The 27,583-nt window shown below is 38.6% G+C and overlaps 1 protein-coding gene and 1 pseudogene across 15 annotated transcripts in view; both read left to right on the top strand.

Moving 5' to 3' along the window:
• The window catches only part of CHD9 (chromodomain helicase DNA binding protein 9), a 277,990-nt gene that overhangs the window by 235,448 nt on the left and 14,959 nt on the right, over positions 1–27,583 (top strand). For 8 of the 14 annotated variants that reach the window (XR_004026514.1, XM_030797071.1, XM_030797091.1 and 5 more), the window contains 9 exons: positions 125–242; positions 1,848–1,905; positions 5,546–5,588; positions 6,656–6,875; positions 10,802–11,004; positions 17,590–18,498; positions 20,094–20,257; positions 21,642–21,914; positions 22,653–22,821. Coding sequence is in view for 13 of the 14 variants with exons in the window: in XM_030797071.1 (XP_030652931.1) it covers positions 125–242; positions 1,848–1,905; positions 5,546–5,588; positions 6,656–6,875; positions 10,802–11,004; positions 17,590–18,498; positions 20,094–20,257; positions 21,642–21,914; positions 22,653–22,821 (2,157 nt within the window). In the remaining variant the exon portion in view is untranslated. The remainder of the gene's footprint in view (positions 1–124; positions 243–1,847; positions 1,906–5,545; positions 5,589–6,655; positions 6,876–10,801; positions 11,005–17,589; positions 18,499–20,093; positions 20,258–21,641; positions 21,915–22,652; positions 22,822–27,583) is intronic. The other 6 variants (XM_030797154.1, XM_030797163.1, XM_030797110.1 and 3 more) reach the window with 3 other exon arrangements.
• Positions 11,020–13,815, top strand: LOC101176595 (annotated as a pseudogene). Its single transcript, XR_177882.3, has 2 exons — positions 11,020–12,207; positions 12,548–13,815. The product of XR_177882.3 is annotated as a pachytene checkpoint protein 2 homolog (transcript).

Raw genomic sequence — 27,583 nt, 5'->3', positions numbered from 1 at the left:
ATCATTTTAATGTATTATCCCTTTAGTCCAGAAATATCATCCACTGTAAATATGAGGAATGCTTATATGTATACACCTTTCTTCTTTTTATCTTTTTTACTTTTGTAATTGGTGATGTTTTCAGGATATGAAAAATATAACACTATTCGGGCAGACCCAGCATTATGCTTCTTGGAAAGAGTGGGAAAACCTGATGACAAAGCAGTTGCTGCCGAACAGAGAGCGAATGATTATATGGATGGGTATGTGTGTTTCAGAGTCATGAATTTTCTATATATCTCTCTTCTATTCAATACCAGCATATTCTATGTCACGCTATTTATCTTTAAATGAGGTAGCAGTAAGGGAATTGGAGTTTACAATCTGAAAGAGCTAAAGTTACCCTGATAGGTTAGCGCTTATCCAACAGAGTGTGATCGAGGAAGAGATTGGAACTGCCCCACACCCATTCTTTTGATGAGTTTTTCATTTCTTTCATTTTAACAGCTATATCATGGCCACTGAGTTCATAAACTTCTAGGGGCATAGAGGGGAGAAAAAGGCAAGAATGTTATAGTTGATGAGACACATGATGACGTTTATTACATAGTCATCCCTTAATATCCTTGGGGGATTTTGGTATTCAGGACACCCTGCAGATACCAAAATCCAAGGATGCTCTAGTCCTATATATAAAATTGCATAGGATTTGCATTTAACCTATGCACGTTCTCCTGTATGCTTTAAACTATTTTTAGATTACTTATAATTCGTAGTACAATATATATGCTATATGCTATGTAAATAGTTGCTATACTGAATTATTGAGGGAGTAATGACAAAAGTCTGTACATGTTCAGTACAGATGCCGTATTTTTCCAAATATTTTCTTGAGACAGGGTCTTGCTCTGTCATCCAGGCTGGAATGCAATGGCACAATCATGTCTCACTGCAGCCTTGACCTCCCAGGCTCTAGTGATCCTCCCACTTAGTCTCCTGAGTATCTGGGACCACAGGCACATGCCACCATGCCCAGCTAATTTTCTTCTATTTTATTTTTTGTAGAGGTGAGGTCTCCCTGTGTTGCACATGCTGGTCTTGAACTCCTGGGCCCAAGTGATCTTCCACCTTAGCCTTGGCTTCCCAAAGTGCTGAGATTATAGGTGTGAGCCATCATGACCAGCTTTTTTCGCATATTTTCAACCTGCAATTGGTTGAATTTTATAGATATGAAACCCACACATAACGAAAGGCCAACTGTATCTGTTTTAAGGCCTTATGTAATCTGTCTTTTCTTACCCAAAAAGAAAAGTAAGAAACACGTTGTGGTTAATAATAATGCATTTAAAAGCGAACTCACAGCCGGATGCACTTGCTCACGCCTGTAATCCCAGCACTTTGGGAGGCCAAGGCAGGTGGATCACTTGAGGTCAGGAGTTCGAGACCAGCCTGGCCAACATGGTGAAACCCCGTCTCTACTAAAGATACAAAATTAGCCAGGTGTGGTGGCATGTACCTGTAGTCCCAGCTACTAGGGAGGCTGAGGCACGAGAATCTCTTGAACCCTGGAGGTGGAGGTTGCAGTGAGCTGAGATTGTGCCACCGCACTCCAGCCTGGGCGACAAGAGTGAAACTCCGTCTCAAAAAAATAAAAGTGAACTTGTGAGTAAGGGTACATTAGAACTAGCTTTCTCCCTATTTGCTTTATAACAGCCTTCCTGCTGTGTCTCGGGCTCTTCTGGCTAGAGAAGAGACATCAGTCTGACCTTTAAAACAAACTAAAACCCTCCAACAAGACTTTGTTTGTCCTATCAAGTGAAATCTTAAGTCCATTATAGTAATTATAGCATTTGTTTATATTTTAACAGGGATGTGGAAGATCCAGAATACAAACCTGCCCCAGCCATCTTTAAAGATGATATAGAGGTATGCATTGGATCATATTTTTAAATCCTCAATTTTAGGTATTCTTTGGTTTCTTGTGTTTGCTTTTTCTTTTGCATTATTTTTTGTTTTCATTATACATAATTCTTCTGTTCCTCAGATTAGCTAAGTAAGTGATCAACTTGGGTTGACAAACATCTCAAATACTCAGAATTCACCTGATCTCCCCTTCTAGACAAGATGGGGGCTGGCTTGAACATGTGGATGGAATGGGGCTTGCCCACCTGCTCTACTTCTTAGAGCTAAGAAACACAGTGTCCAAGGGCAAAATCCTAAAGGAGAGTGAGAACTAGATACTAAAGATATACTGCAAGAGTTAGAAACTACCTACATGAAGAGGTTTGAGATAGAGGGTAGAGCATCAAGGAATTCTGAGTTGCCAAAGCATAGTTCTCAGTGCTCTGTTTGTAGAATGTCAAAAGGAAGAAGAGTTGGATGAAAGTACAGAAAGTAATCTGTAGAGTGGGAAAAAGGATTTTAAAAGAGATGAGGAATGTCTAATATTTATGAGAGTGTGGTAAAAGGCTAAATGATGCTAAAGCTGTCAGGTAGGATTTGCTGGACTTGATAGCTAAGGGGCTTGCTGCCTTGATGCTCCAGTGTGTGGGCAATGAGAACCAAAATCTTGTATAAGGTCGAGAGTCTCAAAGGCCAGTAATTACTGACAAACAGCACAGAGAAATAACAAGGAAATTTATCTCATCACGGACTTTGGGTAAGAAAATTATTGTTTCCCTTGAGAATTTGTAACCATAGACCCACATTCTCTTGAGTTCATGGTTTGTCTTTTACTTTATCTGTGTGGTCCAAGAGCCCTCAGTGTAATATAAAAAAGGATCAGTCCTTTACTGGTAATATATGCCTGGTAAAAACAAAAAGCACCTGTAAGAAACAGTTTAACCCTGACTATGCATGAGTCCCGAAGATGAAGCCCTCCATAAAATGACGTAAAAACCCCAAGTTTAAAAATATATGAGAAACCATTTACCGTGAGTGAGTGTTAGCATGCAATAAAGAATAAAATTAGACCCCTGAGAACTTCTGATGTGTCTATTGAAATAAAAAAATTCCTATTGAAATTTTTTAAAGTAAATTTTTAAATGATTAAAGACATTAAACAAAAGACAAGATATGATTTTAAAATACTAGAAACATGTGAAAAAGATGATATTTAACTTTAAAAGTGGGAAAAGGCTGAGGGCAGTGTGCCTCACGCCTGTAATCCCAGCACTTTGGAGGGTAAGCTGGGAGGATCACTTGAGCCCAGGATTTCAAGACCAACCTGAGCAATATAATGGGACTCCATCTCTAAAAAAAAAAGAGAGAGAAAGAAAAATGTGGAAAATACATTTATTGATATGTAAAAGTCAACAAACAGGTTAAACATTCTCCTGGAAAAGCAGATAAGACACAGTTTGTGAAGGGAGAAATGATTTGGAAAACAGATGTGAGGAAATTATCCAGTATAGCATAATGGATTCGTCTGGACCAATCAGGAGAGATAACCCAAATAGTCATTTGAACAGGAAACATATAATGTAAAGAATTATTATACTATAGTAATAGATTAGTAAAAAGTAAAGACGACATTAAAGAATATAGGAATAGCATATAAAAGCAGCATCTACCACTCCTAGGGCTCAGATAAAGCTCCCAGGAAGAGTCTCATCCCTATCAGGGCCAAGATCCAGACTTTGGTAGGAAGATATAGCCATGTCTCACTGGATGGCAGAAAAGTTGCTAAAAAGCTACCCTTTGAAACTGGCTGTAAATCTGCCCTGTAAGGTTGCCAAGGAAGATTTTCCTGGGAAAGTGTCTCACTGGAAGCACTCCACTCACAAAACCACTCAAGAGGGAGGTTACTGGGAAAAGCTGCTGACCAGGGGTGCTAAAGAAACTGCTCAAATTGACCAGGCACAGTGGCTCATGCCTGTAATCCCAGCACTTTGGGAGGCCAAAGTGGGTGGATCATTTGAGGTCAGGAGTTCAAGACCAGCCTGGCCAACATGGTGAAATCCCATCTCTACTAAATATACAAGAATTAGCCAGCCATCGTGGCGTGCACCTGTAATCCCAGCTACTTGGGAGGCTGAGGCAGGAGAATCACTTGAAGCCAGGAGGCGGAGGTTGCAGTGAGCTGAGATTGCGCCACTGCACTCCTGGGTGATAGAGGGAGACCTGTCTCAAAAAAAAGAAACTGCTCAAATTGTGGGAGCTGGGTACTGGGGAAGTGGCCTTGCTATGGGAACTAAGCAATGGAGGTGCTCACCAGAATTAGGACGTAAAACCCTTTTCCTCTACAGTGTCTCTCCGGTTTGCTGTACTAACAAAGCTTTATATCATGCTGACTGACAGAGGAAAAACTATTTAAAGAGCTGTTTAGCTGTTTTCTTAGAGGAGGCAAAAAAAAAAGTATGAGAGGAGCTGGATGCAGTGGCTCACGCCTGTAATCCAGCACTTTGGGAAGCCAAGGAACAGAGATTGCTTGAGCCCAGGAGTTCAAGGCCAGCCTGGGCAACACAGTGAGACTGCATCCCTACAAACAATAAAAAAAGATGACATTTGCTTGTAGTCCCAGGTACTCAGGAAGCTGAAGCAGGAGGATCGCTTGAGCCCGAAAGGTTGAGGCTGCAGTGAGGTGTGTTCCCACCACTGCACTCCAGCCTGGACAATAGAGTGAGACCCTGTCTCGGAAAAAAAAAGAAAAATATGAAAGGCAATAAATTTGGAGCAAAGAGACTGACATCAATAACCAGCACAGTGGAATATGTATTAAAAAATTTAGAAACGAGGATAGCATGATAACGTCTGGCATGTATTCCAGGAGGAAAGACTAGAGACAATAAGAGGCACTATGAAGAGACAGCAGCTGAGAATTTTTCGGATGTTATGAATACATGAATCCTCAGTTTCAAGAAATAAAATAAGTCTTGGCAGGATAAATAAAACTAAGTCCATTCCAAGAAACATCATGGTGAAACTGAAGATACACCAAACAAAGAGAAGATATTAAAAGCAACCGGAGAAAAAGAGATACCTACAAAGAAATTATGATTCTAAACTTCAGGCTTTTTTAAAACAACAATAGAAACTAGTAGTCATTGATATAAAATTGCTAAAGTTATGAATATAAGGTAATATTGGAATAGCTAATTAAAGATGCTCTGTTGACAAAAACTGAATCTACAGCACAAGCAAACTGCTTAAGGCTGAAAAGGAAAAGATTTGTAGGTTACCTAATAACCAGATATGAAAATGAATAAGTTATCTAAGAGTTGGTATAAGAAAGGGGAAAAAAACACACTTAGTTAGCAATAAAACCTAGGGCATACTCATAGTTAGAGGAAGGTTGGAGAAAAAGAAACTAGCTTAAAAGTAATCACAGAAAAGGAAATACTTTTAGTAAATAATGACTGTCTAATTGTCAAAAGCAATAGAGAAGTGTGAAAGGATGAGAATTGAGAATAAGCAGTTAGAAGTTTTATTTTTCCTAAATTAATTATTTAACATTCCACTGGGGGGAAAAAAGCTCTCTGTTATAAAGAAGTTTGATTCTGTTTTCTTTTTTTATATATCTCTTGACCCAACTACCCTGTGACAAGTTTCTATTTTCTTTTAAAAGGATGACGTTTCCTCACCAGGAGATCTTGTTATAGCAGATGGAGGTAAATTGCACTTACTTCTGTACTTAGTGTTATTGTAAATTCACATTCTAATCATACCATGAGATCAATAAACTATTACACTTTTATAATGTTTCATATATAAACATTTTTATTGACTGCCATTGTAATCGTTATAGGACATACTAGTTGACTAGGAATTTAACTACTTTTAGTTGTTATAAATCTTTAGGCAGTGACTCACTGAGCTTTTATAGAACATAGGTTTTGATGACATTATGACTTGATTATTAAACTTGTATGTGAGATTTCATCATTAAAGTGTTGATCCAACAATGTATTCAACTTCTTTTTCATTCTATGTGTACATTAAGAGCCATTCTTTATCACCTGGTTTCTACAAAGCTTTTCTGTGCCAGGTCTTGCTTCTGCTTCCTTCTGATATCAAGATAGAAATGCACTGTCACAAGAGTACACTCACTCCCACCAGCATCCCAGAGGAACAGTGCCTCACCCTGCCATAGTTCAACTAGGAATGAAAAAGTAGTTTTTGCTTAGTATGAATGACTACAGCTTGATTATGGTATAGATAATTATAGTATTACACCTTAGAAATAGAGCATTAGATCCTACACTTACTAGGTGGATAAAACTTAAAAGTTACATCATTGTCATCTTGAATTTTAAAAATGTTTCTTCCCAGTGACTTAAAATATTTTGATTCTAATTAAACTGAGATAAACTTAATACAGAAGGCTTCCATTAGAAGCGTTTACAATATTCAGCATCTCATGGATTCAGTTTGGCTTTTAGTTTATTTAAGTTAAAGCCTTGAGTATTTGCCAGCCAGTGTGATATATACCTAGACATGCAAGAGTTGTATTTGCTGTGCAAGTCTTTATTCCACTGTATTCTACCTACTTTGAACTGCTCTTAAAGTTTGTTGTAATGTTTCCTATCACTATTGTTAAAAGAAGCTTTTAGGATGAGAAATATGGTCGGTTTTTTCCCACATAGATTGAATTAAAAATTTTTAAAGTAAAGTTGCTGCTTTTGTGAGCTTCATACAGTATCTGTTTAGTTATTATTACTATTACTTATTTAACTAGATGGTCAACTGATGGAGGGTGATAAAGTATATTGGCCTACTCAATCAGCTTTAACCACACGTTTGAGGCGTCTCATCACTGCATACCAGCGTACTAATAAAAATAGACAAATTCAACAGATACAACCGACTTTCTCGGTGCCTACCAGTGTAATGCAGCCTATTTATGAGGAAGCCACTCTTAATCCTAAAATGGCAGCCAAGATAGAAAGACAGCAAAGGTAAGACAATAACACTAAATTTTTAATGTATTGTCTAAATGTAGCTGTTCATTCTAAAGCCCGTCTGGGTACAGTTATCACGCTTTGTGGAAAACATACATAAAATGTTGGTCAAAGCAAACTGCTTTGTGCACATACACACATATACTTACACATTTATATATGTATAAGCGTGGTAAAACTTATAAAAATTATTGTGTCTTATAGTTAACTAACCATACTGTAATCATTTTTTTTGTCATGTTTAGGAACACTGAGGTATTTAAAAAAATAAATAAATAACTGGGCACAGTGGCTAATGCCTATAATCCCAGCACTTTGGGAGGCCGAGGTGGGAAGAGTGCTTGAGCTCAGGATTTCGAGACCAGCCCCGGCAACAAAGCAAGACCCTCATCTCTACAAAAAATGCAAATATTAGCCAGGTGTGGTGGCGCATGCCTGTAGTTCCAGCCACTCGGGAGACTAAAGTGGGAGTATCACTTGAGCCCAGAAGGTCCGTGCTGCAGTGAGATGTGATTGTGCCACTGCATTGCAGCCTAAGTGACAGAGCAAGACTGTCTCAAAAAGCAGAAACAAAAAAGTGAAGGCATAGAGCAAACTCATGAATTGAATCATTGGCCAGGTGCCATGGCTCACACCTGTAATCCCAGCACTTTGGGAGGCCAAGGTGGGTGAATCACTTGAGGCCAGGAGTTCGAGACCAGCCTGGCTAACATGGCAAAACCCCGTCTCTGCTAAAAATACAAAAATTAGCCAGGTGTGGTGCACACCTTTAATCCCAGCTACTTGGGAGGCTGAGGCATGAGAATCGCTTGATACCAGGAAGCAGAGGTTGCAGTGAGCCGGTATCATACCCCTGAACTCCAGCCTGAGTGACAGAGTGAGACTGTCTCAAAAAAAAAAAAAAAAAAAAAAAAAAGAAAATAATTATCAGTAGAACAAAAGTTTATGTTAATTAAATTCCATTCTATCATATTTTACATTTTACATCCAGACTTATGAAATATAAAAATGTATGGAAAGCATACGTTCCTTTATTCAGAAGACAAATCCTTGGAACTACTGAAGTCAAAGGGAAAAAATTGCAAGCGACCTTATTAAAAAGACAGGCAACTTCTCTCATTGCACAAGCTTTAACTTCTTAAAACGAATAGAGTACATGGGAAAGAATGGCTATCTTTGGCATAACCTGACTTCCTTGTTACCCGGGTCCTTGGATGTTCTCTGGAAGATATATTGTTCTTTTGTTGTTTCATTTGCAGCACATTGATCATAAAATTTAGTCTGACACTTAAGATTTTAGCTATCTTAGTCAAATTTTCAAATACTACTGCCTGTGTAAATGAACTGTTTTTGTTATCTTTTGTTGCATAACAAACTACCCCAAAACACAATGCTTTAAAACAGCATTAATTTTTTATTTCTCCCGATTCTGTGAGTTGACCCAGGTGCTGCTTCTGCTTTGTATGCTGTTGGCTGGGTTTCTGAGATACCTAGAAGAGCCAGAGTAGCCTCACTCATATGGCTAACAGTTGGTGCTAGCTGCCAGCTGGGAGCTCAGATCCCAAGAGGGGCCATTCCAAGTAGAAAGGCAGAAGCTGTAGATTTCTTATGACCCAGTCTCAGTAGTTACAAAATGTCACTTTTGCCATCCTCTGTTGGTCAGAAAAAGCCACAAGGCCAGCCCAGATTTAGGGGAAAGGGAAATAGATTCTACCTATTAATGGGAAGAGTGGCAAAGCATTTGTGACCATCTTTAATCTACAAATTTTCCCTCCATCTGTTGAATCTGTATTAATCTTCCTAAAATATTAGTTTTATCATAACATTTGATGGCTCCTTATTTAGTATAGGTAAAAAGTGTTAAGTTCTTAAGCCTAAGTTTGAAGGTCTCTTCATTTTAGGTTTTAACACGCATTTCTAACTTTATCCACTTCTTTTCCGTCAGCCAGAGTGCCCTACTTATTTTTGACTTCATACCCTAGCCTATATTGTTTCTATCACCTGGAACACCCTTTCTACCTGTTTATTTCACACCTAGCCCATCCCTCAGAGCTCAGCATATGGCCCATTTCCTCTAATAATTTTTTTTTTTTCTTGAGATGGAGTCTCCCTCTGTCACCCAAGCTGGAGTACAGTGGTGCAATCTTGGCTCACTGCAGCCTCTGCCTCTGGGGTTCAAGCGATTCTCCTGCCTCGGCCTCCTGAGTGGCTGGGTCTACAGGTGTGCATCACCATGCCTCGCTAATTTTTGTATATTTAGTAGACACTGGGTTTCACCATGTTGGCCAGGCTTGTCTTGAACTCCTGACCTCAAGTGGTCCGTCTGCCTCAGCTTCCCAAAGTGCTGGGATTACAGGCATGAGCCACTGCACCGGGCCTCTTCTATTAATTTTTTTAAACAGTCTAGCTCACAGTATTCTATTTTTTGTACTCACATAGCAACTTATTTAAGTAAACTACTCGTTTGTCACAATAATATAAGATATTGTAATGAAATTCATCTTTTCCTTTCTTCTTTCTCAATTGTATCTTCTTGGGGATGGGCACTGTATGTCATATTTTTTGTGTCCTGTTTAGTCTTTCAATTAATCGTTTTTCCCATTTTTATTCTTATTACCCAGATTTAATGACTTGGGTTTCCCAAGCTAACTATTTTTACATCATAATTACATTAATCTTCTTAATGTATCACTGTGATAAAAATGGCCCATTCACATTTTTCAAAGGTCTTTCCCATATGTTTTTTCTAATTTACACAACAATCCTGTGAGTTAAGCAAGGACAGGGTTCTACACATGCACTAAGGTTTGCAGATCTATGGTGCATGATGATTATATTACCATCTCAAAGCATCAGGAGCTTTCAAGTGAAAGAGATTACTTTTACCCAGGCCTTTAGAGCATTTCATAATCTGACCCAAACCCTATCTGGCTTTGTCTCCAATATAAGCCATATCCTTGTCAATCTGGAATACTCATCTTTCCCCTCCAATGTGGACCACTCCCTCTTTGCTTACTCTGTGCTTCCTCGCTTTCCCTAACCTTAGCCTCATCCCATCTGAAATGCCACTTACTCTGTGATGCCTTTCTTGATTGTCAAGTCTGAACTGATCCTTCTATCTTCTGTGCTCTCCTGAAACTTTTGGTTTCTTTAACTTATACAAATATAAGGTATTACCTTATACTATAAATGTGTTTGATTTTATCTTTTTCCTGAAGGGCAAGATCATCTTATATGATTTTGTATCCTGTGCTTATTTTCTCACATAGTAAAAATGCAAAACACCATTATTGTCTGAAGGAATAGTGTATACTTTTAAAAGTATGTTTGGGGACACATGTCATCAGGACCTCCTGAGGCTGTGTCACAGGCACACGTCCTTAACTATTAAAAGTAAATTTTTTTTTTTTTTTTTTTTTTTTTTTTGGAGACAGAGTCTCGCTCTGTTGCCCAGGCTGGAGTGCAGTGGCACAATCTCGGCTCACTGCAAGCTCCACCTCCTGGGTTCACGCCATTCTCCTGCCTCAGCCTCCTGAGTAGCTGGGACTACAGGTGCCCACCACCGTGCCCAGCTAATTTTATTTTTGTATTTTTAATAGAGACGGGGTTTCACCATGTTAGTCAGGATGGTCTCTATCTCCTGACCTTGCGATCCGCCCGTCTCGGCCTCCCAGAGTGCTGGGATTACAGGCGTGAGCCACCACGCCCGGCCCATTAAAAGTAAATTTTTTTAAAAAAAAGTGTGGTTGGATGGATGAGTTAACTAGCATTTAAAAATGTTTTACAAGGCAGCAAGCTTGTATTTAATCCTATAGTGTTCGGTACTTGAAATGTTTTAAGTTTGTATTGTAGTCATTATATTTAGTATTAATATTAATTTTAGTGACCAGTGTGGTTTTTTTCTTTAATCTGACTCAAAATAGATGGACAAGAAGAGAAGAAGCTGACTTTTATAGGGTTGTATCTACATTTGGAGTCGTTTTTGACCCTGACAGAGGCCAATTTGATTGGACAAAATTTAGAGCTATGGCTAGGCTACATAAGAAAACTGATGATAGTTTGGAAAAATATTTGTATGCATTCATGTCCATGTGTCGAAGGGTTTGTCGTCTTCCTTCCAAAGAAGGTATGTATAAAATTTCTTTTTTTCCTGGTTTCGGTCAAAGAAGCAAAAATCACTAAAATTCAGAAATTTCCAATTTGTCTATTTTATGTGAAATTTCAATACTATCTAATTCAACTTGTCAGTAATTTTTTAGAATTATAAATAAACTAGCTTAAATATCCCCTATTCTTTAATCCTGCTATTAAAATGAGATCTAAAGAGAATAAAGGTATGCACTGAGTCTTAAGAAAATAGGTAGAGTTTAGTGATAGATTTATGATTAAGAGGTGGTGGAAGATAAAGGATTGCTTTCGTTAAACAGAACTAACCTATATTTTCAGTCCATCTTATAGGAATTGTGCTAGAGGGTTTATTTACCTGAATAATTTTGCAAAGAATGAAGCCCCCACTCATAAGACATTTTAAAGAATTTTCTAGAAAAGATCTCCCAGGGCCATCTTCACCAAAGACTACTAAGCAGGGGCATTGATGCAACTCAACTAAGGAATTGTTCTGGGATGCATTTCATTGTCTTCAAAGCCCAGAGACATAGCTCATCCTGTCAGCAGTTCCTCTCAGTAATGCTATGTAATGAATAGTTGTCTCCCTTCTTTGTTGTGTATGATTTCTCATTGCTAAACCCAATGGCCTGCTATTCCTGTTTTATAGTAAAAAGATTTCCTTACTTGTTTTAAATGTATTTCCTAACAGATTTTTTGTCAGTTCACTGAATGGAGTAGCCAATCACTTGATTACTGGGTAATTCAGAGTAGATTTCAGTCTGTTTTCAGGTCTACTGGAAAACCATAAATGAGGATAAAATGACAGATAAAGCAAAATATTGTGTCATTTATAGTTGGCAAGAGGCCCTCATTTTTTAAAAATTTTCTTAATTCCCATCAATAATATAGTGATATGAATATATCCATCACTTTTGATTCTAGTTTTAAAAGGGAAAGAGCTAATTACTAAATAATCATTGAAAATGTATTTTCAATGTGAGTTAGGATATTTGAGGCAGGGGCATGAGGCGGCGGTGGCCAGGTGCAGGCCAGGACCCCACTCTTTCCAGTGGCACCATGGGGAAGGCCATGGGCAACCCAAAGCAGGCACTGCCCTGTGTGGCCAAATTGCGGACAGTCCACATGGAGGTGCATCAGCACAGAGGCAGCATTGCAAAAAGAAAAAAAAAGGACATAAAGCAGAGTGTTAGAAAGACACCAGGCTGGGCACAGTGGCTCACGCCTGTAATCCAGCACTTTGGGAGGCCAAGATAGGAGGATCACTTGAGCCCAGGAGTTTGAGACAAGCCTGGGCAACATAGGGAGACCCCATCTCTACAAAAATAAAAAAAACAGTCACTTGTAGTGGTGCATGGCTATGGTCCCAGCTACTTGAGAGGCTAAGGCAGGACCCGGACCTGGACCCAGAACCCAGGACCAGGACCCAGGAGGTCGAGGCTGCAGTGACCCATGATGACACCACTGCACTTGATCTCAAGCAACAGAGCAACATCTGATAAATAAATAAATGAGCAAGATCTGATAAATAAATAAACAGAAAGCTACTCACCAAACATATGGTACTGTGTTTGGTGATTACACATGGACTGAGTTTGGTGAACCCTTTCTGACCAGGAACATGCGGGATTCTATTGTTGACACAGAATTAAAGGTTAAAGACCCATAGCTCATTGATTTGAGTACGTGCACTATTGCACTTCACATCTTCCAGCAGAATGAAGATGGCCCTAGCAGTGAAAATTTGGAGGAAGAGACAGAAGATATAATTGTGGCAAATCACTGGGTTCTGCCTGCAGCCGAATTCCATGGGCTTTTGAACAGCCTAGTGTCTGATGTGGAAATCAAATCACACTTTGATTATGTGATTACAACCTTACCATTTTCAGACAAGAATGTCAACAGCAGCCTCAGCACCGGACCGGGTGGTGCTGCTGCAGGGTCCTCCAGGAAATGGAAAAACATTCCCATGTAAAGCATTAGCCCAGAAATTGACTATTAAACTTTCAAGCAGGTACTGGTATGGCCCATTAATTGAAATAAATAGCCCTAGCCTCTTTTCTAAACGGTTTTCCAAAAGTGACAAGCTGATAACTAAGACGTTCCAGAAGATTCAGGATTTGATTGATTATAAAGATGCTCTGGCATTTTCACTGATTGATGAGATAGAAAGTCTCACAGTCACCCAGAATGAAAGCCATCAGGTGCCATTGGCATGGTCAACGCTGTCTTGATCCAAATTAATCAGATTAAAAGGCATTTTAATGTAGTCATTCCAACTATTTCCAACATCACTGTGAAGATTGACATGGCCTTTGTTGACAGGTCTGATATCAAGCAGTATATCAGTCTGCACTCTGCAGCAGCCATCTTCAAAATTTACCTTTTTTGTTTGGAAGAACTGGTCAAGTGCCAGGTCATATACCCTCCTCAGCAGCTATTAACCCTCCAAAAGCTGGAGATGATTGGCTTCATTGAAAACAATGTGTCAAAATTGAGCTTCCTTTTGAGTGACATTTCAAAGAAGATCGAGGGCCTCCATGGCCAGTTCCTGAGGAAACTCCCTTTTCTGGCTCATACACTTATGTCCAGGCTACGCCAGGCTTTCTCTCTGTGCGTGGACAAGCAGTTTGAAGAGACGAAAGAAGCTTTCAGCTTACATTTGGTCCTGGGCTTCCCATTCCATAGCTTTCTAGTGGAGAGCACACAAATAGTAACATCACTTGCCTCACAACAGCCACCACTCTGGAAATCCCCTCTATAAAAATTTGCTTAGGTCCGTCTACAAGCCAGAAACCTACAACACCAACCTTTGTTACAAGTATTATATTTACTTTAGCTTAAAATGCACATTAGAAGACAAACAGCTTGTCATTTTAACTGTTGTTAAAAGATAATTCAAATGGTTGGTGTCTTTGTTAAGAATTGCCTCAGTGTGGCCAGCGCAGTGGCTCATGCCTGTAATCCCAACACTTAGGGAGGCCGAGGCAGGCGGATCACAAGGTCAGGAGTTTGAGACCAGCCTCGCCAACATGGTGAAAACCTGTCTCTACTAAAGATACAAAAAATTAGCCGGGTGTAGTGGCATGCGCCTGTAATCCCAGCTACTCGGGAGGCTGAGGTAGGAGAATTGCTTCAACCTGGGAGGTGCAGATTGCAGTGAGCTGAGATCGCGCCATTGCACTCCAGCCTAGGTGACAGTGTGAGACTCCGTCTCAAAAAAAAAAAAAAAAAAGAGTAGCCTAAGTGTGTTTATTGCCATCCTGCTTTCAATTGATGGATGCAAAATGCTACACAAGTTTGGTTTTTTCAAAAAAGGAAGATTAACATAGGTATTATAGAAGCAGGAAAACTGTATCACCCTAAATAAGCATGTAATCATAGCATTAAAAAATGAACATATCACTCAAGCTAGAAGGTGGCAATGGCTTTGTGATGTCAGCTTGATTAATGCAAAAATGGCTTGGAGACTTTTTAATGGATAATAAAGCCTATTTCTATGTTAATAGAAATTGAGAGAAAATTCTAGGTAAGTGTTCTTTTATGATAATCAAACATGGTTCCATTTGCAGGAAGAGTGCAGACCCGCAGTGTTCAAGTGCTGGATATCCCTCATAAACCAGTGCAGACACACATGCATTGCTTGGATATTTCTTCCCATTGTTTTGTTGTTCAATAACATTTTTCACATCTCAGGCCAGACGCGGTGGCTCACGCCTGTAATCCCCACATTTTGGGAGGCCAAGGCTGGTGGGGCAACATGGTGAAACCCTGTCTATACTAAAAATACAAAAATTAGCTGGGCATGGTGGCAGGCACCCATAATCCCAGCTATTCAGAAGGTCGAGGCACGAGAATCACTTGAGCCCAGGAGGCGGAAGTTGCAGTGAGGCAAGATCGCACCATTGCACTCCAACATGAGCGACAGAGCAAGCCTCTGTCTCAAAAAAAGAAAAGAACAAAACAAAACATTATTCACATCTCAAATGATGATTCATATTAATACAATATAAAATAAATGGGACAATAATTGGTGTATTTTATAGAATATTAAGTTTTGCTTTTATGTCATGTTAAAATAAATTTCAATCGCTTCTCTTAGCCTTTTGGCTAAGATCAAATGTAAAATAGATTTCGTATTAATGCTTTGTTAAAAAAAAATGTGAGATTGAGGTTCTACTTAACTCAGGGCATTTGTCAAATTTCCTCACTTTACAGTGTCCTTAATGTCTCAGTAATTTTTTTCACAGCATTCAAGGCCAGAAGAATTACCTAACATTTCTGTCTAATGAATAATTAGGTCTGACAACTCAATAAGTATTTATGTCCTCACAATCCAGTAATTATTTAAAAACATAGCATATTGAAAGAAAAAATAATACTTCTGTTTCTTTCTTAAGTAGCCACAATTATTAATCAAATGTGTGCACTGGTTGGGCACTGTATAACTTTTCAAATCTTAGTGGACTGTGTTCTTCCCACCTTGTTTCCTGCTCCATATTGATTTTTGCATGGTCCTTGATTTTTTTTCAAATATTTTTGTTTTGAACTACTTTTAAAATTACAGAAGAGTGCAAAAAATGTACGAGGAGTTTCCATCTATCTCTCACCCTTCCTCTTTTTGTTTTTCTTTTTTTTCTTTTTTTTTTTTTTTGAGATGGAGTCTCGCTCTGTCACCCAGGCTGGAGTGCAGTGGCGCGATCTCAGCTCACTGCAAGCTCCACCCCCGGGTTCATGCCATTCTCTTGCCTCAGCCTCCCGAGTAGCTGGGACTACAGGTGGCTGCCACCATACCTGGCTAATTTTTTGTATTTTTAGTAGAGACGGGGTTTCACCGTGTTAGCCAGGATGGTCTCAATCTCCTGACCTGGTGATCCACCAGCCTCGGCCTCCCAAAGTACTGGGATTACAGGCATGAGCCACTGCACCTGGCCCTTCCTCTCTTAATGTTAACATTTTACCAGAGTAATTATGGTATAATTATCAAAACAAGAAATTAACATTAATGCCATTAACTAAACTAAATACCTATTTTAATTTTACCAGTTTTTCAACTAATGTCCCTTTTTGTTCCAAGATCCTACAATGTATTTGGTTTTTCTTTCTCATTAGCTTCCTGCAATCCATAACAGGTTCTCAGCTGTTCTTATCTTTAATGACTTTGATACCTTTGAAAAGTGTTGATCAGTTATTTAGCCATGTATCCCTCAATTTGAGCTTGTCTTATGTTGTTTCATGACTGGATTGAGGTCATGCATTTTTGGCCAGAGTGTCACAGAAATGATGTGTTCTCAGAATGTAATATCAAGGGATCGGTAATGTCAGTATGTCTTATTACTGATGATGTTGACTTTAACTGCGTGGTTAAGATAGTTTATCCTGCATTTGGCCAGTGTAAATTTACTGTAATTAACAAATATCTTAAGCTTCACAAATCTTGTTTCTTCTCAAACTTTCACCCATTGATTTTTAGTATCTACCAGATACTAAATCTTGTCTACAACATTTTTTTCTGTGGAATTCTGCTGTAAGAAAGGATGTTTCATTCTCTCTCATCTATTTAATCAGTTATTTATTCATATCAGTATGGATTCATGGATACTTATTCTATAGGTTACAATCCAATATTGTCTTTATTTATTGCTCAGATTGTTCCATATTTGGCATTAGGAGCTGCTTATGTTGGTCCCTGCATTATTTCAGCAAGCCCATATTTCTTGAGTACTTCCCAAGTGTCAGTAACCCACTTTTGCAAAGGCATAACCTTATCAGAGGTATGAGGTAGCATGAGTTCATGTTGAAACTCAACTATCTCAAGCTAGTAATTTGTGCAGTGTTTGAAAGATGTGGCTGTGTTTCCCTATAAATTTGAGAAAGCCCTTGTTGCCCCTGTGAGTTCACTCCAATGTCCTGTTACCTTTTGCAGTTTGAGATATGCCAGCTTACATTTGTTTATGGAGTATCACTTAACACAAGCTTGTCCAACCCGTGGCCCAGGACAGCTTTGAATGTGGCCCAACACAAATTCGTAAACTTTCTTAAAATATTATGAGGTTTGTTTTTTTTTGGCAATTTTTTTAAGTTCATCAGCTATCGTTAGTGTTAGTGTATTTTATATGTGGCCCAATACAATTCCTCTTACAATGCAGCCCAGGGAAGCCAAAAGATTGGACAACCCTGAACACTTCTAATTTATATTTATAAGTGAGTTTGAGCAAGTGTTTGTGTCATTAAGACAAATGTTATTAAATTCATAGCTCATAGGGAATTTCTTAAAATTCCCAGTTCTATTAATGTACTTCCAAAATAATGTTATGTTTTACATTAGCATCCAGTGTTTTATGTTACATGATTTTTAGTACTTATTTTTAAAACTTTCTCCTTTTTAAAACTTTACTGAAATTTCAAAATTCTCACTGAATTTCTCCTCACTGAAAAGAAATTCTGGAAACTATACAGTGATATTGCATGGAGGCACATTTTAGAAATGGTATTGTTATAAATATATAAAGATGTATTTATAATGATTTATTTATAAATAAAGGATTTTTGAGATTAATATTTTTGTCCTTGTTTCAATATGTAGAATTGGTGGATCCAAATATTTTTATCCAGCCCATCACAGAAGAACGTGCTTCTAGGACTTTGTATCGCATTGAACTTCTAAGAAAAGTACGGGAACAGGCCCTTCGACATCCACAGTTGTTTGAACGCTTGAAGCTTTGCCATCCAAATCCAGATTTACCAGTCTGGTGGGAATGTGGCCCCCATGATAGGGATTTGCTTATTGGTGCTGCCAAACACGGGGTGAGCCGAACAGACTATCACATTCTTCGTGATCCTGAACTCTCATTTATGGCAGCTCAGAGGAACTACAGTCAAAGTAAGATGGCTCATTCAAGGACTTGTACCCCACTTTTACAGCAATATCAAGTAGCACTTTCTGCTTCTCCTCTTACCTCTCTACCTAGGCTCCTAGATGCTAAAGGTATTATTCTAGAGGAGATGAAAGTTAAAAGTGAAAACCTTAAAGAGGAGCCTCAGTCTTCTGAAGAAGAATCTATGTCTTCTGTGGAAACCAGGACACTAATAAAATCTGAGCCTGTAAGTCCAAAGAATGGTGTTTTACCACAGGCTACTGGAGACCAGAAATCTGGTGGAAAAAGTGAAACAGACAGACGCATGGTTGCAGCCAGAACGGAACCCCTAACTCCAAACCCAGCTTCTAAGAAACCAAGAGTCCACAAAAGAGGATCAGAATCTAGTTCTGATTCTGACTCAGATTCTGAGAGATCATCCTGTTCTTCCAGATCATCTTCTTCCTCATCATCCTCCTCTTCTTGCTCCCACTCTCGATCAGGCTCTAGTTCTTCTTCATCTTCATCTTGTTCTTCAGCATCTTCTTCATCCTCTTCCTCCACCTCTTCCTCCTCCTCCTCCTCTTCATCTTCATCAGAAGAAAGTGACAGTGATGAAGAGGAAGCCCAAAAACGAGGTACTATGCATAAAATAATTCTACTTTTTTAACATAACTTTTCTTTTTTTTTTTTTTGAGACGGAGTTTCGCTCTCGTTGCCGAGTCTGGAGTGCAATGGTGCAATCTCAGCTCACTTCAACTTCCACCTTCTGGGTTCAAGCGACTCTCCTGCCTCAGCCTCCCAAGTGGCTGGGATTACAGGCATGTGCCACCATGCCCGGCTAATTTTGTATTTTTAGTAGAGAGGGGGTTTCTCCATGTTGGTCAGGCTGGTCTCAAACTCCCGACCTCAGGTGATCTACCCACCTCAGCCTCCCAAAGTGCTGGGATTACAGGCGTGAGCCACCAGGCCCGGCCTAATATAACTTTTCAAGTGAAAATAAAAAGAACTAGTTTCAGGTAACTTAATGTTTAAAATTGTTTGCTTAAGGTGTTTTTTTGTTTTGTTTTTTTGAAACAGAGTCTCACTCTGTCACCCAGGCTGGAGTGCAATGGCATGATCTCAGCTCACTGCAACCTCCGCCTCCCAGGTTCAAGCAATTCTCCTGCCTCAGTCTCCTGAGTAGCTAGGATTACAGGCACCCACCACCATGTCCAGCTAATTTTTGTATTTTTGTAGCGACAGGGTTTCACCATGTTGGCCAGGCTGGTCTTGAACTCCTGACCTTAGGTGATCCGCCTGCCTTAACCTCCCAAAGTGCTGGGATTACAGGCATAAGCCACCACGCCCGGCCTGTTTGCTTAAGTTTTATATATACAGATTTTCTTAGGAAAGCACTATTGAGAAGAAAACTAGTTACTGATACAAATTCCCTGTTCAGTATTCAAGGCATTACCCAGTAGATTAATCAGGCAATTGAATTAGGAATTTTACACAGTAGTTTGATTTATTTGTGATCATCTTAAATTGAATATTATATTTTCCCAGGAACAAGTTGATGAGTGAACAAGTAAAAGATAATATTATATAGCAGTCACCAAGAGTCTTAGGCCAATGAGAATATCATAAGCCATTTGTCAGCCATGACAAATGTTTGTCAGCAGAACAGTGTTTGGTGGTCCCCTTCTGCAGGAGCTCTTGCAGCAGTCCACCAGTTCAGGGGCAAGAAAATGAGTCCAATTAAACATGAGCAGGAGCTGGGGTCTCTTGTAACAACTCCATAGGCATAACTTTCAGGGTTGCTGCAAGGAACATGCCCAATTCTAAGAGTTACAAGAGTCACCTAATCGAGAGAATTATGGTATCCTCATCAGGTATTTATAGTTCTGCCAATCCAGATGAAGTCTACCAATCAGGAATCATTTTAAAAATAATGAGTAATGAAGTCAGGCGTAGTGCACACCTGTAATCCGAGCTACTTGAGAAGCTGAGGCAGGAGTATTACTTGAGCCCAGGAGTTCTGTCCAGGCTGTGCAACACAGCAAGACCCTGTCTCTTAATAATAATGATAGGTACTTTTTTTATATTCTAGGTGATTTTTTTCCCTTTTTTTATCATTTGTTTTTACTTCTAACATTTTCATTTTCATATGTTTCTGAATAATTATATAAGATCTTTATGTCTAAAACTATTTTATGCAGTCTTTTGAGAAAATGATTATAATTGTTCTTAGCAGAAAGTACTACTCACATGAAAGCCTATGACGAAGAAAGCGTCGCGTCACTGAGCACTACCCAGGATGAGACTCAGGATAGTTTTCAGATGAACAATGGGACACCAGAGTCTGCTTACATCTTACAAGGTGGATATATGCTGGCAGCCTCGTATTGGCCAAAGGTAAAGAAATAATTTCTTATTGGGATAGGTCATTTTTTAGTATTTTTCTATATTGCTTCAATGGTAGATATTCTTACTATGTGGAAAAATAGGTCAGTGTAAAATGTAGGATGACATTTTGGTGTTAGCTCCAAAAGTATAAATTACTGCTATCAAGTAAATAGTTCTGCTTTAATGTGTATGCTTCTCAACATAACTTTAGAATGTTTAGAATAAAAGATAATGAATCCTTACTTTCAAGTTAATCCTAAAGTGCTTCTTTATGAAATAGGTGCTTTTGACTGAGTCTCCTTGAAGAAGTTTACTGTAGCCAGTTGTGGCCTAGAATGAAAAGTTCATTTAAATACATGTACATTCAGTGGAAGAAGAAAGATTGGATTAATACAATTTTTCTTCCTTTTTTTTTTTTGAGTCTCGCTCTGTTGCCCAAGCTGGCTTACAGTGGCACGATCTCGGCTCTCTGCAACCTCCACCTCCCAGGTTCATGCAATTCTCCTGCCTCAGCCTCCCAAGTAGCTGAGATTACAGGCACCCGCCTGTAGAGACAGGGTTTCACCATGTTGGCCAGGCTGGTCTTGAACTCCTGACCTTAGGTGATCCGCCTGCCTTAGCCTCCCAAAGTGCTGGGATTACAGGCATAACCCTGCCTGGCTAATTTTTGTATTTTTAGTAGAGACAGGGTTTCACCATGTCGGCCAGGATGGTCTCAAACTCCTGACCTCAAGTGATCCGCTCACCTCGGCCTCCCAAAATGCTGAGATTACAGGTGTGAGCCAGTGCACCCAACCAATTTTTCTTCCATTATGTGACTAGACTAGTGCTGGAATACTTACCTTTAAGAATGAGGTTGGGAAATGGGAGAATGGAGGGTTTTCTCCTCTTCTGTATACGTGTAAGTTGTTTGAACTTTTTATTAGGAGTCTGTATTACTTTTTAATTATAACAGCAAAAATTATCTTTGTGGTATAACTTTTTGTCTGTTTGTTTGTTTTTGAGACATGGTCTCACTCTGTCAGCCAGGCTGGAGTATAGTGGCACAATTTTTTAATTTTTTGCAGAGACAGGGTTTTGCTATGTTGCCCAGGCTGGTCTCAATCTCCTGGCTTCAAGCAATCCTACCACCTTGGCCTCCCAAAGTGCTGGGATTACAGACAGGTGTGAGCCACCACGCCTGCTTATGGTATAATATTTTTGAACTTCACCAAAGGGAATCTGTACTCAACTTGTTGCAGAATTGTAATATATATATATATGAGAATATGTATGCATAGCACATACACATATGTTGAACTAGGGTTAAATCCATTAAGACTCTTGAGCTATTTGATCTCCAAAGGTCTGATCTATTATTAAAATTATACTTTGATGTTGCATGCTTTTCTAGGATCGTGTGATGATCAATAGGTTGGACAGTATTTGTCAAACAGTTCTGAAAGGAAAGTGGCCTTCAGCTAGAAGAAGTTATGATGCTAACACAGTGGCTTCTTTCTATACCACAAAACTGCTGGACAGCCCTGGAGCAGCTACAGAATACAGCGAGCCCAGTGTACCCACTCCCCCAGGTGCCGGTGTTAAAGAAGAACACGATCAGTCAACACAGATGTCAAAGGTGAAGAAGCATGTACGAGAAAAGGAGTTTACAGTGAAAATCAAAGACGTATGTGTATTTTTATTGCCCTAGGGCCTGATTGCGATTGCGGTGTGCAGCATGCTTTTCCTGCAAATGGCTGCCTGCTCTTACTCTTCCTTCCTTCACATACCTGTTTCTTGGTATTTGGATTATTTTCTTTCTGATATCCAGGTTATTAAACTTGAATATTCTACTAGAGGGATCGTCATTAAATATGCTTTTCTCTTTATGCTTCTGAAAATAGTTCTAATCAAAATGCTTTCTTAAACAGTGTGACAATTTCTAATTGTTTTGGTTCTTTTATATAGTATTTAAATGGTATATCAGTGTACTTTCTGTTTTAAACATTTAGCATGCCATGTTATCAGTAATGTTTCATTTTTAAATGATTTTTGAAGCTTAACTTATTACTTAGTGTCTAAAACATAGTTAATGTCCTCCAAAATGTCATATGAATAATGTACAGAGAGATGTATGTCTAAAGTTGAAAATGTTACAATGTACTAGTCACATGTAAAACCTTGTTTTGGTCAGAAAAGTGTGTAGAGTACTTGTATTTTTTTCATTCAAAATAGAAAATTTGGTGTTATTATAGAAATTGATTTAAAATGTTTTTATTTGATTGATTTATGAATGAGAAATGAACTTCTTTGATGTTTCAGGATTTTTACTTCATTTTTTTCCTCAGTAAAAAAATTCTCTTAATATCCTGCAGTAAGATTTTTTTTAACAGTTTCTGTCGTAATAATGCTATTTGTTTAACAGGAAGGTGGTTTGAAGTTGACATTTCAGAAGCAAGGGCTTGCTCAGAAAAGACCATTTGATGGTGAAGATGGTGCTCTGGGGCAGCAGCAGTACCTCACTCGGCTTCGAGAGCTTCAAAGTGCATCAGAGACCAGCCTCGTCAATTTCCCAAAATCCGTACCAGTATCAGGTGAATATGCAAGTAATAATTGTCGTACTATGAAATATTTTCTGTCATGTCCAAATCTTCTTTTATAGATGCTTGTAATAAAAATTTATTTTTCCTTTGTTGGAACCTCTTAAGCCTATGAAGTAATCAATAGAATTTTAAATCTTAATAAATATTTTTTGGAACTTTTAACATGATATTTTAAAGCATAAAGGGCAGTTTTCATTTTGGGGCCTTGAGTAGTTGGGTGGGAACATCATTTTGTCAAGTTGCCTCATACAGGTAAAAGTTCAAACTGCATTTCAGTATCACAAATTAATGGTGATTGGTAGAAGAAGTTAAAAAGAGAAGTTTTAAAAAAACTTTAGAGTTTGTACAGTCCAGGCATCTACAGGATACAGGTGTTATCTATGACTAATCCCTAAAAGGTAATCATTCATCCTTATGGAATACTTATAGAAATAAGGTTCCTTAAATAGCCCTTTTTATTATTGGGCAGCTCAAATTGTCAGAAAATTCCTCTATTTAGAAGTAAATTTTGCCTCCTATAGGATCTTCTCAATTATCGAAGTTCTGTCTTTAAAAGGCAATGCATAATTAACCTAATCCTGTGTCTACATGATAAATCTTAGCATTTTGAAAGCAATTCTCAGATCTCCCCTACAAACCATCTGTCTGTCTTCTAATCTTTTGGCAATTTGAATCAACAAATATTTATTAAATACCTAATTGGTGCCTTGTGCTCTGTACTCTGTAGGCATTGAGGAATGCATTAGACATTGGTTTTAGTTTTTGTTTTGTTTTGGATTTCTGTTGAGATAGTGTCTCACTATGTTGCCTAGGCTAGTCCTAAACTCCTGACCTCAAGCAGTCCTCCCACCTGGCCTCCCAAAGCTCTGAGATTACAGGCATGAGCCATCACGCCCAGCCTATTTTTGTTTTATCTTAGTACTTTAATTTATCTGTGTTCCTCTAAAAGTGTGATGTCAAGAATTGAGAATGAAAATTTAAAAAAAAAAGTTGAGAATGATACTCAAGATCAACTGAGTCTTAATGTGTGGACCACAACATACTGATCTCCTAAAGTACTAGTTGTCAATTCAAGCAAATGAGTGTCTTGAATTTCCCTTCCTTGTGCATAAAGCTAAACACTGTACTTCAGTATTCTACTAAGTCTAGTTGCCAAGCAATACATGCTGTATCGTAAGTGTTGTCTTGAATTGATCACTATTTCCAAATGCCACTATTACCACTTCTTAAATTATAAATTAGTTTAGCTTCATCAGCATCAGTTTGGTCTCTTGTGGATTCATTAACCATTCAATGTAGTTTTCCAATTAATAGACCTTTAGACATGTATGAATTGCACTTCAAATATGAATCAGCCATGCTTCTATTACTGAAGAATAAATCCCCCAAATTATGCTTTACAATTACAGTCGCCCAAATTATACGTTACAATTAACAATTTTGTTATCAAGGAGCCCTTTTTTTTTTCCACCAGAAAATGGTAACAAATGGGGAAGATAAGCTGTGCATTCTTTTGCCCAACCTAAGTGGGGCTTAATAATACCACTATTCTTACTGTTTAAAACTCCACTGTAAAGTGAGATTGATACTTCTATTGCCTGAACATTTTATTGCTGTTGCAGCTGAAGATTTTATAGCTTTTGCCTATAAGTCATTCTTTGGTAAATAGTACTGTTTTTAATAATATCAGTAGTAGGGGTCCAGTGTGGTGGCACATGCCTGTAATCCCAGAATTTTGGGAGGCCTGGGCGGGTGGATCACTTGAGGTCAGGAGTTCGAGATCAGCCTAACTGACATGGTGAAACCCTATCTGTACTAAATACAAAAAAAAAAAAAAAATTAGCTGAGTGTGGTGGTGCATACCTGGATTCCCAGCTACTCAGGAGGCTAAGGCAGGAGAATCGCTTGAATCCGGGAGGCGGAGGTTGCAGTGAGCCAAGATCGGGCCATTGTACTCCAGCCTGGACAACAAGAGCGAAACTCTGTCTCAAAAACAATAATAATAATATCAATAGTAATTGTGCCAAGCGTGGTGGCTCACACCTGTAATATCAGGACTTGAGGAGGCTGAGGCAGGAGGATTGCTTGAGTCCAGGAGTTCAAGACCAATCCTGGCAACATAGCAAGACCCATCTCTGAAAAAAATTTAAAAATTAGCTGGGTATGGTGGTGTGCCCCTGTAGTTCTAGCTACTTGGGAAGCTAAGGTGGAAGGATCACTTGATCTCAGGAGGAATACCTGAGCCGTGGTTGTGCCACTGCACTCCTAGGTGACAGAGCAAGACCCTGTCTCAAAAAAAAAAAAAAAAAATTTCTCCCATTCTGTAGGTTGGGAGAAAATTTTTTTCTTTTTTTTTGAGACAGGGTCTTGCTCTGTCACCTAGGAGTGCAGTGGCACAACCACGGCTCAGGTATTCCTCCTGAGATCAACCTACAGAATGGGAGAAAATTTTTGCAACCTACTCATCTGACAAAGGGCTAATATCCAGAATCTACAATGAACTCAAACAAATTTACAAGAAAAACCAAACAACCCCATCAAAAAGTGGGCGAAGGACATGAACAGACACTTCTCAAAAGAAGACATTTATGCAGCCAAAAAACATATGAAAAAATGCTCATCATCACTGGCCATCAGAGAAATGCAAATCAAAACCACAGTGAGATACCATCTCACACCAGTTAGAATGGCTGTCATTAAAAAGTCAGGAAACAACAGGTGCTGGAGAGGATGTGGAGAAATAGGAACACTTTTACACTGTTGGTGGGACTGTAAACTAGTTCAACCATTGTGGAAGTCAGTGTGGTGATTCCTCAGGGATCTAGAACTAGAAATACCATTTGACCCAGCCATCCCATTACTGGGTATATACCCAAAGGACTATAAATCATGCTGCTATAATGACACATGCACACGTATGTTTATTGCGGCACTATTCACAACAGCAAAGACTTGGAACCAACCCAAATGTCCAACAACGATAGACTGGATTAAGAAAATGTGGCACATATACACCATGGAATACTATGCAGCCATAAAAATGATGAGTTAATGTCCTTTGTAGGGACATGGATGAAGCTGGAAACCATCATTCTCAGTAAACTATCTCAAGGACAAAAAACCAAACACCGCATGTTCTCACTCATAGGTGGGAATTGAACAATGAGAACTCATGGACACAGGAAGGGGAACATCACACTCTGGGGACTGTTGTGGGGTGGGGGGAGCGGGGAGGGACAGCATTAGGAGATATACCTAATGCTAAATGATGAGTTAATGGGTGCAGCAAAACAACATGGCACATGGATACATATGTAACAAACCTGCACATTGTGCACATGTACCCTAAAACCTAAAGTATAATAATAAAAAAAAAAATTGTAACATGACTTTTGCAGCTATACAAAATATTTAAAATCTCAAGTATTCACCCTAGATAGAGTTATTATCTAAGCATTTTATCTCATCCATCTTAATAATTGCAAATATGAAATCTAGATCTTTCTTCCTATGTTACTTTTGGGAAATCTGTTAACATTTTTGAGCCTTACTTTTCTTGTTTGTGACATGAAGGGTGTGGGGATGACAGAGATGACACTGTTAGATGGATTAAATAAAACAATGTATATAAACTGGCCAATGAAGAGCTTGGCACACAATGGGATGCCAAACAGATGTTAAAATACGTACTCATAGATTTTAGAATTAGATTAAAATTCTTCATTTTCCAAAGGCTGTGCCTTTTGTATTCTTGTGTAATTACCCCCTGGAAAGCCTTGAGTAAAGATACCAGATGTAATGTAATTTCATTAATGAAGGAGAGTAAAATAGCACAGATTATAACAAGAGGACAAAACTGAAGAGCTCATTCCAGAAACTACCTGGAATAGTGAATAGAGGATGGCAGAGCCAAGCAACCTGGGGTTTTTAATCTGTGATTTACTGGCTATTGTGACATTGAGCAAGTGGCTTAATGTTTCCAACTCATTTATAAAATGAGCTTAATAATCCCTCTCTATTTCTGTTTTGTTTTTGATGATATGAGATAGCATTTGTAAAGCTTAGTACAGTATCTGGCATTTAGTAGGCGTTCAATACAAAGAAGCTATTTTTAAAATAGTGTTAATTACATCTAAAATAAAGACAACACAGACTTCAAAGTTCAATCTTACATTTGGATTCTGGCTTAAATAAATTGCTAATGTTTATTAAAATCAGCCTCAGAAATAAGTCAGGGTAGTATATAATTAAAATGAAGAGTTAGTCAAATAGAATATGTTTGTAAATGTACACTTTGGTAGAAACCAGATTTTTTTCATAGATAATTATTTTAAGTACTTCTATTTTTTATATAGTACAGGGATAGAACTAAAGGTAAAGTAAAAGAAATGTAGGACACTATCTCTTCCTTTTAGTTGACCGGTAGACAAGACCTGCACATTAAAATATGAGACAATACGTTCAATATTTTGCTACACAGAACATTATAGTTAATAAACGTTGGAAAAGAGGAAAGTCATTGCTTTCTGGAAGCTTAGCCAGCGTCCTGTGGAAGAGATGGGATTGAACAGGATTTGATAAGAGGACAACTAAATAATTGTCTTTCTAGAAAATAGGGTTGTTAGAAGGGGTAAAAGAAGGGCAGGGAATAGCATGAAACAGAGACTAGATGTCAGGAAAATGGTATGATTTTGTGGTAAGACTGACCTTGCTAGTTTGTAAATTCTTACTGGGACAAATGTGTAGATCAAAT

This window comes from Nomascus leucogenys, chromosome 2 (genome assembly GCF_006542625.1).
Source record: "Nomascus leucogenys isolate Asia chromosome 2, Asia_NLE_v1, whole genome shotgun sequence".
Taxonomy (NCBI): Eukaryota; Metazoa; Chordata; class Mammalia; order Primates; family Hylobatidae; genus Nomascus; species Nomascus leucogenys.
This window is presented reverse-complemented; position numbering and strand designations above follow the sequence as displayed.